Source organism: Microcaecilia unicolor, chromosome 3, assembly GCF_901765095.1.
Source record: "Microcaecilia unicolor chromosome 3, aMicUni1.1, whole genome shotgun sequence".
Lineage (NCBI taxonomy): Eukaryota > Metazoa > Chordata > Amphibia > Gymnophiona > Siphonopidae > Microcaecilia > Microcaecilia unicolor.
In genome coordinates this window covers 306,592,302-306,608,833 of record NC_044033.1, presented here as the reverse complement: position 1 = coordinate 306,608,833, position 16,532 = coordinate 306,592,302, and the positions used below count along the sequence as shown (strand labels likewise).

The 16,532-nt window shown below is 42.3% G+C and overlaps 1 protein-coding gene across 1 annotated transcript in view; it reads right to left on the bottom strand.

Annotated features, from left to right (window-relative positions):
- Nucleotides 1-2,972: 2,972 nt before the first annotated feature.
- Nucleotides 2,973-16,532, bottom strand: part of CELA1 (chymotrypsin like elastase 1) — a 28,730-nt gene continuing 15,170 nt past the window's right edge. The window contains 5 exon segments of the mRNA XM_030195000.1: nt 2,973-3,131; nt 9,810-9,959; nt 13,537-13,682; nt 15,247-15,383; nt 15,628-15,753. Coding sequence (XP_030050860.1) covers nt 3,114-3,131; nt 9,810-9,959; nt 13,537-13,682; nt 15,247-15,383; nt 15,628-15,753 — 577 coding nt within the window. The 3' untranslated portion in view covers nt 2,973-3,113.

Sequence of the window (16,532 nt, the reverse complement as noted above, 5' to 3'; positions counted from 1 at the left end):
TAAGTTCTCTAATGTGGCTAACACAGGAAAGGGAACTAAAACTGGCTTACAAAAATGGCCACTACCGCATGGACTACAACAGGAAACACAACAGGGCGCACTCTGACCCAGTAGGCAGGGAGAAAAGCACCATGGGAGTAGAGCCTACCAACTACCAACATCGTGAGACTGTAACAAAAGCTAATGAAATCACGGAGCCCAATACCCTACACCCACCACAATGCAATGCTGATGTGACCCTGTACTGCACCCGAGATCCACATCTGACCCAGGGAAAGGCTGTGAGAGGATCGAACACATTCTGCTGTCATGGAGGTGGGTACGGCATTTGAGGCTGGCATACAGGCTAGGAAAAAAGTTTTTAAAGTGGGTTTTTTTTTTTTGGTGGGAGGGGGTTAGTGACCACTGGTGGAGTCTGGGGACGTCATCCCCGATTCCCTCCAGTGGTCATCTGGGCAGTTGGGGCACTTTTTGGGACTTGTTCATGAAAAAAAGGGTAAAAAAAAAGTGACCCAAAATCGCGGTAAAAACGCCTTTTTTTCGATTATCAGCTACAGACGCCCATCTCTCCTCAGCTGATAACCACGCCCCAGTCCCGCCTCTGACACGCCCCCATCAACTTTATTCATTTCCGCGATGGAGTGCAGTTGGAAACGCCCAAAATCGGCTTTCGGTTATACCGATTTGGGCGCCTTTGCGAGAAAAACGCCCATCTCCCGATTTGGGTCGAAATATAGGTGTTTTTCTCTTTCGATTATAAGCTGGATAGTGTCCATGAGGTCAAGAGCTGGTTGGACATTTTTATTGTGTATGATCTTGTTCTTGGGAAGACATTTATCCATTTTGCTACTGTGCCACTGACTCCCATGTAGTCTAGCAGAATCATTAATATTATATGGTATTAATCGAATTGTAGTAATAGGATTTTCTAACCTGAGCTCAGCAAACTTCTGAATTTTGTTATGAATGTGGTTATGACTCTATCCATGCTGTACAGCGGTCTGAAACCTGATTGGGAGTTGTGGAGGACTGAGAATTGCATCAGGTATTCCATTAATTGTTGTGCTACTAGACCCTCTATCGTTTTGGTCAGTATCGGTATTGATGCCACTGGTCTGTAATTTGTGATATCATTGATTTTGATTGATTTTATACCTTATCATTCCCTCTGTGGGAACAGACAGTTTCCCCCAGGGCAAGAATGCAATGTTTTTAAGGTATGAAGAGACAAGGGGTTGGAGAGAATAAGGCAAGTGCTAAATAAAAGGGAGCAATTTAGAACATTTGAAGAGCTTGAAGGCATTTTGGGTTAAGAGATGCTGACTGTTTTCATTATTTACAAGTAATTGACTATGTGAAGAGAGTTCATTTTAAACAGGGAAGGGAAGAGACAGGTACAAGTACTGCGTTTGAATCCATATATAGCATACATGGAGGGACGCAGAGTCTTTTATCAATATTATACAGGACTTTGGGAACAGAACATTTTCTAAACTTTCTGCATTTAAAGGCATGGGAAGCAGATGTAGGGCATCCCATTAGAAAGGAGGACTAGACTGGATGCAAGCCTTCCAAAATGCATGACATTCCCTTATCTTGCCTGCATTAATAGTTATAAGGTGAAATATTGTATGTATTTAACACCACTGAAACTTCTGAAATTCCAGAGGAGGGGTATGGGAATGGGGATGTAGACAACAGAGTAATTATCTCCATAAGTGGTGGGAGCGCTCTTTGATCAATAAACTATGGCAGGAGGTTAGGGGTTTTATAGAGGAAAGTATAGAGCTGGAGATCTGATTATATTTCTTTTAAAAGTGATGTCTGGGCATTTAAGGGGACATTGGTGTGGATGTGGGGTTTAACCACCAGGATGGTAATTGCAAAGCATTGGAAAGATACATAAGGGTGGGGCAGGGATGCAAAGCTGGCATGCATAGATTACATTTTACTATGAGTGAGGTTACAGCACTCAAATCTCACATAGTGCAAGGGTTTCCTAAGTTTGGAAGCCCTATGAGGAGTGGAAGATGAAGAAGTGAAAGCAGTGTGAGTGTCTGAGCTCGGTGGTGAAGCTTTGGAGGCAGAATCCAGTTTGAGAGGGGCTGGGGAGGGAGAGGGAATATTATAAAGATCAATAAGACCTGAATGTAATTGGTATAAAGTGAATGAGCCTAATGAAGGAACCACATTGGGCTTTCCACCAGATAAAATGGTCAAAGGCCAATGATATGTAGTAGTCTTAGAGGGATAAGGGAGTGGGGAGGGGAGAGGGGAGAAGGAGTCTGGTTGCATTAGGATTGGTTGTCCAGGTGGGAACTAAATTGAGCTGTGGGGATATATGTGCAGTGATAAATAACTGCAGTCTTGGCACCAGGGGATTTTCTGAGTGTTATATGTTTAATTAAGTTCATAAGTCCAGTTCACCAAGCCTGGAAGTTCAGTTCATCTGTCATGGGGAAGGGGAAGTGGGTGGGTTGTGGGATGTGGGATATGGGAGAAAGGGAACAGAACATTTTATGATATCCTTGTTGTATTGTTATCTATTGCTTTTTTTCAATAAAAGTATATTTCAAAAATAAAAAGTTTGTAAGTCCAGACTATTGGACTTCAGCTGAATAATCAGTAAAAAGGGAGGGTGGAGGGAAGGGCAATGGGACTTGATTACCACCCTTCTGAGGTTTTTGCAACTACATTCAAAACGGTTTACATATATTCAGGTACTTATTTTTGTACCAGGAGCAATGGAGGGTTAAGTGACTTGCCCAGAGTCACAGGGAGCTGCAGTGGGAATTGAACTCAATTCCCCAGGATCAAAGTCCACTGCACTAACCACTAGGCTACTATCTGAATATAAAGACAATGGATATTTCATTCTGTTAAGATTTTTATTGTGGAAAGTTGTGCCTTCACAGTTTACATGGTTTGTGATGTATGATAAAATTTAATAAACATTTCAATTACAAAAAAAAAAAAGAATAAGCAGAGTCAATGATTTCAATATACATTGTATTGACTTTACATTTTCTTATGCACTGAATTTCACTGGTGGTGCAGCTGTCCTATATTGTAAATCTGTCTGTTGGGATCCGAAAGGGCTTGTTCTGCCAAATTCAGTTTGAGTTGATGGTCTGAAAAAAAAAAGAAGAGAATATAATAAGAGAAACTGGCTAAATCCATGTCAATCTGGATTCAGACCTGGTTATGGTACAGAAACGGTCCTCATATCAATACATCATCTTCACAGAAACCGAGACAAGGGATTTGCCTCGATGTTAGTACTGCTTGACTTCTCAGCAGCTTTTGACACTGTGGATCATGATACCATGCTAGCATGACTGACAGAAACAGGTATCAGTGGAACAGTACTTGCTTGGTTCAGATCCTATCTATCAGACAGGCAACAATCCATAATGTTGGGCAGCAACTCATCACCACCATGGACTCTGACCTGCGGGGTACCACAAGGATCGATACTATCACCTATTCTGTTCAATATCTACCTCAAGCCACTAGCTGAGCTGATTTGGTCAATGGACACTCAGTTCTACATCTATGCGGATGATGTGCAGCTACTCATACCCATGGAACCTGACTTACCTACAGCCTTGAATAAACTGATTACCTGTCTAACATCAATTCAAGAATGGGCTAAACAGAACAAACTTTGCCTGAACCCAAGTAAAACTGAGCTTCTCTGGGTCCCTAACACAAGTGGATACATACCTGATATCAAAATCCCTTTTGGGAAGTACGAACTCCCCCTCAAATCACAAGTCAGGAACCTTGGAATACAGTTAGATTCAACACTTACTCTGATTCCCCAAATCCAAGCAACCTTCAAGAGCTGCTTCTACTATTTGCAAAAGCTACACTGCCTCTCTCCTTACATCGAGAAGGTAAATCTTATCCCAGTTGTGCATGCCATGATAACATCAAGACTGGATTACTGCAATGCACTATACAATGGTCTGACTACAAAGGGCCTGCACCAGCTCCAGTTGATTCAGAATGCAGCAGTAAGACTTATAGAAGGTTGCAAGCAACATGACCATATCACACCATTTTTGCAAAAACTTAATTGGCTACCAGTACAATACAGGGTGAAATTTAAAACTCTATGTCTGATCGTCAAGGCTCTGAAAGGAAATGGCCCTGAGTACCTGAAAAATAGGATGATCCTCTACACACCGCCAAGGACACTAAGGTCCTCCCGAGGACTTTCACTAACCACACCCTCTCCCAAAGACATTACACGATGTGATACCCGCAAGCAAGCCTTCTCTGGAGTAGCCCCCACACTCTGGAATGCACTGCCTGAAAAGCTGCACTTACCATAAGACTATCTCTACTTCAGGAAGCAGGTGAAAGCGTGGCTCTTCAACCAGGCCTTTAATGGAAGAAGTAACTAACTTGTTAGTCTCATTCACACACACAAGGAGTGACTCGGGCTGCATATACTGCAGCAGGACATGTTTATCCACTCCTACCCTAGCTGAGATAATATTTAACCATTTCTCTGACCTCATGTGCAACTTTCTTTAAATCAGTTACCTTACTTTCTAACTCTTCCTACTTCCTTACCTATCTATATGTTACATCTTTGCTTTACACTTCACCATCAATTATAATGTTCTATTACGTATTGTGTTGACATTGTGAGTAGTATACCATGCCATACTTTGTATTGTTTTTGAATATTTTTACTGCTGTAATTGTGTATTGCTCATGTTTGATCTATTATTACTATACACCGCCTTGAGTAAATAAATCCTAATAAATAAAAATAAATGTTAAACAAGAACATAAGTGTTGCCATTCTGGGACAGACTGAAGGTTCAGGAAGCCTAGTATTCTGTTTCCAACAGTGGCTAATCCAAGTTACAAGCACCTGGCAAGATCCCAAAACAGTGACATTGATTTTATGCAGCTTATACTAGAAATAAGCAGTGGACTTTCCCCAAGCCATCTTAATAATGGCTTATGAACTTTTCTTCTAGGAAGTTAGCCAAACCTTTTTAAAACCCCGCTAAGCTAACAGCTTTTACCACATTCTCTGGCAATGAATTCCAGAGTTTAATTACACGTTCAGTGAAGAATTATTTTATCTGATTTGTTTTAAAGTTACTACTTAATAGTTCTTTGCAAACACCCTAGTCCTAGTATTTTTTGAAAGAGTAAACATGCAATTCACGTGCACCTATTCTGTTCCACTTATTATTTTATAGACCTCTATCATATCTCCCCTCAGCCGTTTCTTCTCCAAGCTGAACAGCCCTAGCTTCTTTAGCCTTTTCTCATAGGGAAGTCATCTCATCCCCTTTATCATTTTCATTGCCCTTCTCTGTACCTTTTCTAATTCCACTATATCTTTTTTGAGATGCGGTGACCAGAACTGATCACAATATTCAAGGTGCGGTCGCACCATGGAGCCATACAAATGCATTATAAACATTCTAATTTTTGCTGTCCATTCCTTTCCTAATAGTACCTAACATTCTATCTGCTTTCTTAGCTGCCACTGCACACTGAGAAGAGGGTTTCAAAGTATAATCAACGACGATACCTAGATCCTTTTCCTGGTTGGTCTCCTAGTGTGGAACCTTGCATCACGTAGCTATAGTTTGGGTTCCTCTTTCCCACATGCATCACTTTGCACTTGCTCACATTAAATGTCATCTGCCATTTGGATACCCAATCTCTCAGTTTCATCAGATCCTCTTGCAATTTTTCATAATCCTCTTGCAATGTAATAACTTTGAATAACTTTGTGTCATCAGCAAATTTAATTACCTTACTAGTTATTCCCATCTCTAGATCATTTATAAAAAGCAGTAGTCCCAGCATAGACCTCTGCAGAACCCCACTATATACCCTTCTCCATTAAGAATACTGATCATTTAACCCTACTCTCTTGTTTTCTATCTTTTAACTAATTTTTAATCCACAATAGGACATTACCTCCTATCCCACGACTTTCCAATTTCCTCTGGAGTCTTTCATGAAGTACTCTGTCAAATGCCTTTTGAAAATCCAGATACACAATATCAACTGGCTCACCTTTACCCACATGTTTTTTCACTCCTTCAAAGAAATGTAGTAGATTGGTGAGGCAAGATTTCCCTTTACTAAATCCATGTTGGCTTTGTCTCATTAATTGATGCTTATGTATATGCTCTGTAATTTTCTTCTTTATAATAGTCTCTACCATTTTGCCAACACCGACATCAGGCTCACCGGTCTATAATTTCCCGGATCACCTCTGGAATCCTTAAAAAAACTGGTGTTACATTGGCCACTGTCCAATCTTTTGGTACCATACTTGATTTTAAAGATAAATGACATATGACTAACAATAGTCCTGCAAGTTCATTTTCAATTCTTTCAGTACTCTGGGATGTATATCATCTGCTCCAGGCAATTTGCTACTCTTCAATTTGTCAAATTGCCCCATTACATCTTCTAGGTTTACAGAGATTTGATTCAGCTTCTCTGACTCATCAGCATTGAATACCATTTCTGGCATTGGTATTTCTCCCACATCTTCCTTGGTGAAGTCCAAAGCAAAGAATTCATTTAATCTCTCTGCTATGGCCTTGTCTTCCCTGAGTACCCCATTTACCCCTCTGTCATCAATCAACATTTTAAAGATGGCTGAAGCATCAGGGTTCAGTGATGAGAGAATGAGAGACTCCATGGCAGTGTGTGAGATCAGTGATGGGTTGAATGAGTGAGACTCCATGGCAGTGAATGAGGTCAGTGATGAGAGGGTTGAGTGAGACTCTATCTCAGTGTCTGAGGTCAGTGTGAAAGGAATGAAGGGACTCCACCACAGTGTGTGAGGTTTATGGTGGGAGGAATATAGAAAGCACCTTTGAAATCTATGAGGTCACCGATGGGAGACCTGAGGAAGTCTCCCCTGAATCCCATTACGGCTGTACTGAGATATAGAAACTTTGGGGTAAATATTCAGCTGGTGGTGGTTAGTGATTTTTTTTCACTGCTGCTGTGCAAACAGCTGGCATTTAAATGGTTAACTACCTATATTCAGCCTTTTAACTAGTTAAGTTAAACAAACCAAAGATAGGTCTGCTATTTATGTGGTCATATTTGGCTGGTTTAACTTAACTGGTTAAGTGCCGACTCCATCCCCGGACCACTCACTGAATAGCCAGTTTCAGCTTAGGTGGTTAGTGCTGATGTTCAGTGGCACTATCCAGTTAACTGCAACTAAATTTCAGTGGATAACCCCAAACAGGTGATTTAACCAGGCAGGAGCCTCTCCAGCCCTGTCACAAAACACCTAGCACCTGCTTGGGGTTACCCTGTAGCCACTTAGAGGGTCCATCCCCAGCACAGCTCAGGTCCACCTGCACCTGCCACTCGTGCTCTATACTAGCACCCTCCTCCCCCGACTGGGTCACAACTGCCTCTGGGCGAGTCTCCTGCTCTCAAATTATCCTCAGTGATTTCTAGGTTACTGGAGCCACACTCCCAGTGGTTCCACAGTTCCCAGAAAGCACTCACAGACTCAACACACAAACCACCAGGATTCTTTATCAGTCCAGACAGGCAGAACGACCAAACAAATGTGTTTATTCTCAGAACTTGGAACAGTGGACAAAATAAAAATGTGCAAATAGCAAGCAGTAACTGAAAAATGGATCAATTAGAAACCTAACTCAACATTTGCATACTTCCTAGAAAGTACCTGGTGAGATCAGGGCATATATCTATTTACAGAGCTTCAGCAAAGAGATCTCTCTCTCTCTCTCTCTCTCTCTCTCTCTCTCTCTCTCTTCTCCCAGGCTGAAACTAAAGCAACAGTCAGCATCTGCTGGATAATTTCAAGCTCCAGGCCAATCAGAGCCCAGAACAGTCAAGTTTCAAATAAAAACTGGTTATATCACTTCAGGAACTTCCTATTATCTGTGTGTTAACTAAAAGACAGAGAAGTCAGTCCTCTGTAACAGCTTTAAGCATTAACATACACCATCTGCTAGCCAAATACACTTCAGAACGTATCTAAGACAGGAAAATATCCAATACATTTTACAAGCTTAAAACACACTGTTTCTTCACATGCCCAATTAAATGTTTTTCAATATTGACCCCTATCATGAAACGCCTAGAGCCCACCCAGGTGGTAGACCCTGTGGCCTCCCAAAGGGTCTGTCCCAGCATGGCTCAGGTCCGCTACCACCTGCGCATGTGCTGTACACTGGCATACCCTTTCACCTGCCTGCTCAGGGTCAGTCTCCCACCCGCAAATTATTTCCCTGGTGGTTTTTAAGGACACTGGGGCCACAATCCTAGGGGTCTCACAGTTCCCAGAAAGCATCCACGGACCAAAACAGAAACCACCAGGATTCTTAGTCTGTCCAGGAGAGCAGAGTCAATAAACTAATAAGGTTTATTGTCAGGAAATTGAACAGTGAATGGTAAGAAGAAAAAATGGTGGAAATACAGCAACAATAACAGGTAAATCAAACAGGTATCAATACTAAGACTAAACATTTGTTTACTACCTGAGTAGTACCTGGGGAGTTCAGGAAATCTAGATGTTCACAGGTTATCAAATATAACTGCTCACAGGGCCTCAGTGAAGAGATCTTTTTCTCTTCTCTCCCTATCTGAGACTAAAGATTACCTCACATCTTAGATGGGAAAAAACTGTCACTTCTGTAACAGCTTTACAAAAAAAAAAAAAAAAAAGACAGTCACCATCTGCTGGCCAAACAAGGGAAATGCACTAGGGAACAAATATGTTATACATTTCACTTTAGAAGTTACAGACTTAAATCCCCTGTTTCGTCACAACCCCAGTGTATCACTTTGGGAATTCCCTCTGTGAGCATCCGGTCTCAGCATAATGACTTTATCCCTCTGCTACTACAGCCCTTCAAAACAAGAACATACATAAGAACATAAGAGTAGCCATACTAGATCCGACCAATGGTTCATCTAGCCCAGTATCCTGTTTCCAACAGTGGCCAGGCCAGGTCACAAGTACCAGGCAGAAACCCAAATTGTGGCAACACTCCATGCTACCAATTCCAGGGCAAGCAGTTGCTTCCCCATGTCTGTCTCAACAGCAGACTATGGACGTTTCCTCCAGGAACTTGTCCAAACCTTTTTTAAACCCAGATATACTAACCGCTGTTACTACATCTTCCATCAAAAAGTTCTAGAGCTTAACTATTCATTGAGTGAAAAAATATATCCTCCTATATGTTTTAAAAGTATTTCCATGTAACTTCCTTGAGTGTCCCCTAGTCTTTGAACTTTTGGAACAAGTAAAAAATCAATTTACTTCTACTCGTTCTACACCACTCAGGATTTTGTAGACCTCAATCATATCTCCCCTCATCCGTCTCTTTCTTTTCCAAGGTAAAGAGCCCTAACCTCTTTAGCCTTTTCTCATATGAGAAGAGTTCCATCCCCTTTATCATTTTGGTCGCTCTTCTTTGAACCTTTTCCAATTCCACTACATATTTTTTGAGAAACGAGGACCAGAACTGAACGCAGTACTCAAGGTGAGGTCACACCGTGGAGCAATACAGAGGCATTATCCTAGCATAAGGTAACTATGATTTGGATTATTCTTTCCATTGGGTATCACCTTGCATTTGTCCACATTAAATTTCATCTGCCATCTGTGAAATATAGAACATTTCTACTTCTTCTGGTTATCATGTTGCAGCTTTTCCATTAATATAACAAAACTGCATCTTCCTAATGTAAAGCTCATGTAAACAATTTTATTTTTCAATATTTTGTGCAAATATTTCTTTGTAGAAAGGACTTACGTTATTGATCCAAGCAATGTAGGCGGAAACACGAGTGAACACAGTAGGCTTCAGGTAGGTGTTGCAGCCACTGGCAGACACAAAGCTGGTCACACCATGGACATAGTTTACACCATTAACGGCACAGTTAAGGGGTCCACCAGAATCTCCCTGGAAAACAGGAAAAGAACCCACATTATCATCACAACACAGCACAGCTTTCCACTGCCCTTTTATTTATCCAGTGTATGTTCAGGGTGTTAGGCCAAGAGCCTTTAACTTGTGGTCCTGCTGATATCCCCTTATTACATGCAGCAAGGGCACATTTTTCCTGAAGGAACCTAGTAGGTTTTGAATGATCATCACCTCTGCATAATTTTAATGCTAATTCATGAAAAGATATCACAGTCTACAAAGACCCAGCTTCCCCTACAACATCTGTCACTGTGACCAAATTCTATCCTGGAGATGACAGCTAGGAGCAGTAATGGAAATGGTACATGAGGGGGTTGGAGAAGAGGTTAGGCAGGCTTTCTTGCAGTCGGTTCTCTGTGTTTCTGCTGAGGCTACCATCTGTAGTGGTGTCTTGATGTCTTTAGAGATGAGCAAAACAAGGGTACAAGGAGAAAAACTGTTCCAAAAAGACATAGGCAAACCAGGAGTAAGCACTTTTATGAGAGTTTATTTGCTAAAATTCACAAGCAGTAGTCCACAAGGTTATGCAAAGGTAACCCAGGTGACCCTACACGGGCTGTGTTTCAGCACAGAGCCTTCTTCTATGTAAGGCGCATAGGAGTCAACTTTTTGAAATTATTGGGGGTGCTAAGCCCAATGGAAATTACCCCTCCATGGACACATACAAGGAATTTTCTCAATACTGGGGGTGCTCAAGCACCCACAGAGTCAGCTCCTATATGTAAGGGTACCTTACAAGTTTGGAGTTTTCTGAAACACACCACTTTCACTCTTCCACAAGTTGTGAAGTTTACTGGTTGAACCTTTAGCGACCCCTGAGGAAGGCTCTGTGCCAAAACACGGCCTGTGTGGAGTCACCTGGGTTAACTTTGTATAACCTTGTGGAATACTGCCTGTGAATTTTGGCAAATAAACTCTCATAGAAGTGTTTACTCCTGGTTTCCCTGTGTCTTTTTTCAAACTATTTTTCTCCTTCTACCCTTATTTTGTTCCTTTGGATTTGCTGTGGAAGCTGTGTGGACCCTCCATTTTGCTTGGTCTTTAGAGATGAGCACATATGAATCAACATTGAATCATGGTTCCTTATTTATTCCATGTACAATCAGCAGTGTTGCATAGTAACTAAGTAAATGTAACTAGTTACTGTACTTAAGTAAAGGTTTTGTCACTTTTACTTATAAAGAAGTACAGGATAACATTTATTACTTTTACTGAAGTAATAATTTTGCCAATTTTTACTACTTTTACTCAGTTACATATTATGCTTGCATTTAAAAGTAAAAAGTAAATGCAAAAGCAAGATGTAAATGATGATTCCTCAGTAAACCAAATGAAATAGGGAAACCTGGAACAGGATTTTGCTTTTGCAAACCTCATCACACAAACAGTGGATCATCTCATCTTAAATTTTGCTGTTCAGTAAATATAGCCTATGAAAACAGTGGACAGTGACAGCCCTACCATTAGGCCAACTGAGCCGAGGGCCTCAGGCCGCATTAATTATGGATTGGCATCTTTCCCCCTTCCATCCTCAACTCCCCTCCATAGCCTATCTTCTTTTTTTGTTTTTCAACAGTTAGCAATGGCAGCGATCCTCATTCACTGTCCTGTCACCAACACTGGTGTTTCCTCTGTACTGCGGCCCACCTCTATGATGAATTTCCTGTTTCCTCGGAAGTGGGCCATAGTACAGTGGAGACACCAGTGTCAGTGGCAGGGCAGTGTATGGGGATTGCTGCCAGCACCGACTTTTGAAAACAACAACAAAAAAAGAAAGTAGGCTCGTGGGGGGGGGGGGGGGGGGGGGAGAGATGCTAGACCATGGCTGGCAGGGTCGGGAAGGAGTTGGCAGGGGACACAATGCTGGGGGACCAGGGCACCATTTCATCCCTGCCTTAGGCGGCAGATTTCCTTAGGCTGCCCCTGACAGTGTTTGTGTTTGTTGGTTACTGGTCTCCAGCCAAACAGAGTAGTGATGAATTGGGTCACTTTGAAGTGGAGATGAAGTTGAAGCTGGTTGCAATTCTTGGTGAACAGACATATGTCTCTACAGACTGCTGGTCATCCGATGAAAAATTCTACATTAGAGAGACTGTCCACCGGATTGAAAGAGTGTTTAAAGAGAAAGTCTGCTTCTCTGGCCTTAGGACTGAAGGGTTCCCACACGTTTGGCGTTCTTGCACCACTTCTCATAGATATTTTGCCATTAGGCGAAAATTTGTTAGAATAACAAGAGACAATGATTTCAACTCCATGAAAGCCTTCTCTGTAATTGGACAGCATGATGATGATGATAATGAAGATGAAGATGCAAGTGACGAATTAGACACTACTAGTTCTAATGCAGATGATAATGGCAATAAGGATGATAAAGCATTCTTTCAGACAGAGATTCCCTTGATCAATACCTACAAAACCAGTCAAAAGACAAAAGTAATATTGCAGACTGGCCTGATTTGAAGAACTTTTTCAGACTGAACAATCTACTTCCTATTAATGCAGTTGTTGAATACCTTTTTAGCTGTTCTGGGTTAATAACTCACAAGGATACTTGCATGAGTGACAGTCATTTTCAAAATTTTGTTTTAATAAAAGCAAAGCGGATTGAATTGTAGAGCAATAAAGTTGTAATAAAAACATCAACAATAGTCACATCCATTGCAGTTGAAGTACTTTTACCTTTTTCCTCAGAAAGTATTAGGCAATAACTTTTTAACTTTTACTTAAGTAAATTTTTAACATATTCTTCACTGCTACTTTTACTTAAGTGCTTTGACCTAGTACTTTGAACAGCTCTGACAATCAGGAAACCAAACTGGCTTTTTATCACTGCTGACCAAAAACAGATATAACCTTTTGCCTTATGAGGAAAAAACTCTGTATCCCTGTGCCCATCCCCCGATCCATCCAGTCCTAGAGGTGACAGGCTCTGTATCCCTGTGCCCATTCCCTGATCCATCCAGTCCTAGAGGTGACAGGCTCTGTATCCTTGTGCCCATCCCCCCCATCCATTTAGAGGTGACAGGCTCTGTATCCCTGTGCCCATTCCCTGATCCATCCAGTCCTAGAGGTGACAGGCTCTGTATCCCTGTGCCCATTCCCTGATCCATCCAGTCCTAGAGGTGACAGGCTCTGTATCCTTGTGCCCATCCCCCCCATCCATTTAGAGGTGACAGGCTCTGTATCCCTGTGCCCATCCCCCGATCCATCCAGTCCTAGAGGTGACAGGCTCTGTATCCTTGTGCCCATCCCCCCCATCCATTTAGAGGTGACAGGCTCTGTATCCCTGTGCCCATCCCCGGTTCCATCTAATCCTAGAGGTGACAGGCTCTGTATCCCTGTGCCCATCCCCCGATCCATCCAGTCCTAGAGGTGACAGGCTCTGTATCCCTGTGCCCATCCCCGGTTCCATCTAATCCTAGAGGTGACAGGCTCTGTATCCCTGTGCCCATCCCCCGATCCATCCAGTCCTAGAGGTAACAGGCTCTGTATCCCTGTGCTCATCTCCTGATCCCTGTTTTCTTCTTGTTTATCAAAATTATGCCTGACTTACCTGGCATCCAGAGCGAACCCCATCTCCTCCAGCACACACCATGGTGGTTTTTACAGTGGAGCCCCAGTAAGAGGGAGAAGAGCATGTTTGGTGACTCACTGCGGGAAGAGGTGCTTGCTGTAGTGTAGCTGATATCTGGCCATTGCCTGAAAAAAAAAAAATCAAATTACTAAAGACCTGAATGAGCTCTCATGGATCATCTTTGCATGTAATGGAGGAATTTGTATGGAATTCCATCAAATAAAGGCTTGCAAGGCACACTGATGCCAGAGAGAGGACAACTGTGATGGACCCAGCATGCAAACATAATTCTAAAACAAAAAGACTCATCTTTCTTTAGATTTTGAGAGGAATAATGGAGTCAACTTCCAACAGGTTAGATCAATTTTCCAGTTATAAATGTTATTTGACTTTCAGATCTTCATTATAATTATAGTGCCGCATTGAGCCTGCCACGAGTGGGAAAGCGCGGGGTACAAATGTAACAAAAATAAAATAAATAGTGTAAGAGCAGTATAATAGAGCGCTGAATCCTGGCTAAAGTGTTATTGCAATAGCCAGATGATGTGAAAAATAACAGTTGTTTATTACCATCCTAGACTCCTGAAGCAGGCCTATTAGGCCGAAACACGGCTCATGTTGAGTCTTGGATGATAATAAATGCCTTTACTTTTTTACATCAGCTGACTACTGCTTTTACTTATCTTCGCTGCGTCTATGTTCGTCTCGTTGACTGTGAGGGTTTGTTCTTCTGTTTTCACGTCAGCTTTGAAATGTATTTGTAGCATAATTCAATCCACAAAATAACTGAGCCAGTGTGTTTGTGGTATAATTAAGTATGACTAAGTACCGGAGCTGGCACTAACAGCATAAGAACAATGAATATAAAACATGTAGTTATTGTAATCAAGAGTATCTTAGCCTGTATAAAGTGTAGGTACAGTGTAGATGAGGTTGAATGTTGCCTTTGAAAAAGGTGATAGAGAGAACATACTGGGGGAAGAATGCCATGGAGCTGAATCTAGGGTCAATGAGGGCTGATGCTGGACCCTGGGCCTTGCAGTGCAGAACAGTTTGACACTATTGCAAAAGGTAGTCTATCAAATTTATGAAACCATAGATCATAAATAGCTTATCTTCCATGTATCTTCCAGGAATTCTGTGCAGAAGGAATGGATCCTCAGGAGCTTAGTCAAGATCGGGAGGCGGGGCTGGTGGTTGGGAGGCAGGGATAGTGCTGGGCAGACTTATACGGTCTGTGCCAGAGCCGGTGGTGGGAGGCAGGGATAGTGCTGGGCAGACTTATACGGTCTGTGCCAGAGCCAGTGGTGGGAAGCGGGACTGGTGGTTGGGAGGCAGGGATAGTGCTGGGCAGACTTATACGGTCTGTGCCAGAGCCGGTGGTGGGAGGCAGGGATAGTGCTGGGCAGACTTATACGGCCTGTGCCCTGAGGAGCACAGGTACAAATCAAAGTAGGGTATACACAAAAAGTAGCACATATGAGTTATCTTGTTGGACAGACTGGATGGACCGTGCAGGTCTTTTTCTGCCGTCATCTACTATGTTATGTTACTATGTATTTAAGGCCTTCTTAAATATGAAGTATATTGGCGGTAGGCTGTAAGTATAGTGTAATTATTTTACGTGTACTGTTAGGTGTGCTTTTCACTATACTCGCCCCCCTCCCCACTGTATGTAGAAACACTCACTGCGGGTGTAGCCCCAGCCGGTGATGGTGCATGGGTAATTGTTAGACAGAATTTCTCCATCCCGGGGCAGATTTGCAATCTTAACATAACTGTTCAAAATGGCATTCTGAGAGAGACGGAGGACAGCGACATCATAGCTGCAAAGGGAAAGAAACATTCAGATGCGATTCAATAAAGAGAAAAGTGACATTTCATAGACAAGTCAGCGATAGGCAGTGAGTAAGGTGGGAGAGTGACTGTATACACAATGCAAAGCTAAAGACAGATGCAACAGTGACATAGGGCTTAAAGGTACAATAAGAAAGGGAGATTCCTTCCCCAGAGAGCTTACAGGTCTTTGCTTGGCACATGTATGCTGTCAGATGGAGATATCTCACCCACCCTGCAGCAACATTGTTGCTATTCCAGTACGGATGAACGATGACTCTTTGAACGGTTATGTACTGCTCAGTTCCATCATTCTGATAAAGATTATGATCTCCAAGAACCACACGGAAATTCATGTTCCTGTAGAAGAAGGGAAATAAAGAAAGATCTGCAGAAATGACCCAGCTGACATTTGGTAACTTCTTCAAGACTTGAAACCTGACTTGTAAAGCTATTCTCACACTAATTCTGACCCCAGCTGCTAGTCCCATTCAGAAAACTACTACCAGTTCCACCCTACCCGACATCAACTATCAACCTAACACTAGAGCTGGCCTCACAGTGAATACTCCCAGCTCTTGACCTCTATTACTAGCTCTACCAGCACGCTAATCTCTACTAATAGTCCAACCCTGCTCTTATTATGACCATAACCTTGCATGACTCCACAAGCCTCATTGTAACCCTCACCTCTACTACTAGCTCAGCCCAATGCTTCATCCTTACTCTAGCAGCATCTTAAACCTAACTCTTTGTACTAGCTCCGCTTTAACACTGCTTTTGACTCCTAACCACTACTCACTTGCCCTGTACCCTTTTATCCCCACCTCTCTTTAATTCCCTTACCTCTTAGTTGTTCTATTTAGATTGTGAGCTCTTTGAGCAGGGACTGTCTTTTCGTGTATGATGTACAGCGCTGCGTATGCCTTGTAGCGCTATAGAAGTGATATGTAGTAGTAGTAGTAGCTCCACCCTCTCTACAGCTCAATTGGATGGAATTCAACTCATTCCGAGGGCAATTTTCAAAGTCATTTACACAGAGTAACTGATAGGCAGATTGAGGGAAGGCAATTTTCAGACAGTAGGGGACAATTCTATAAAGGGTGCTAAACGTTAGGCACTAAGATGCATTAATTTTG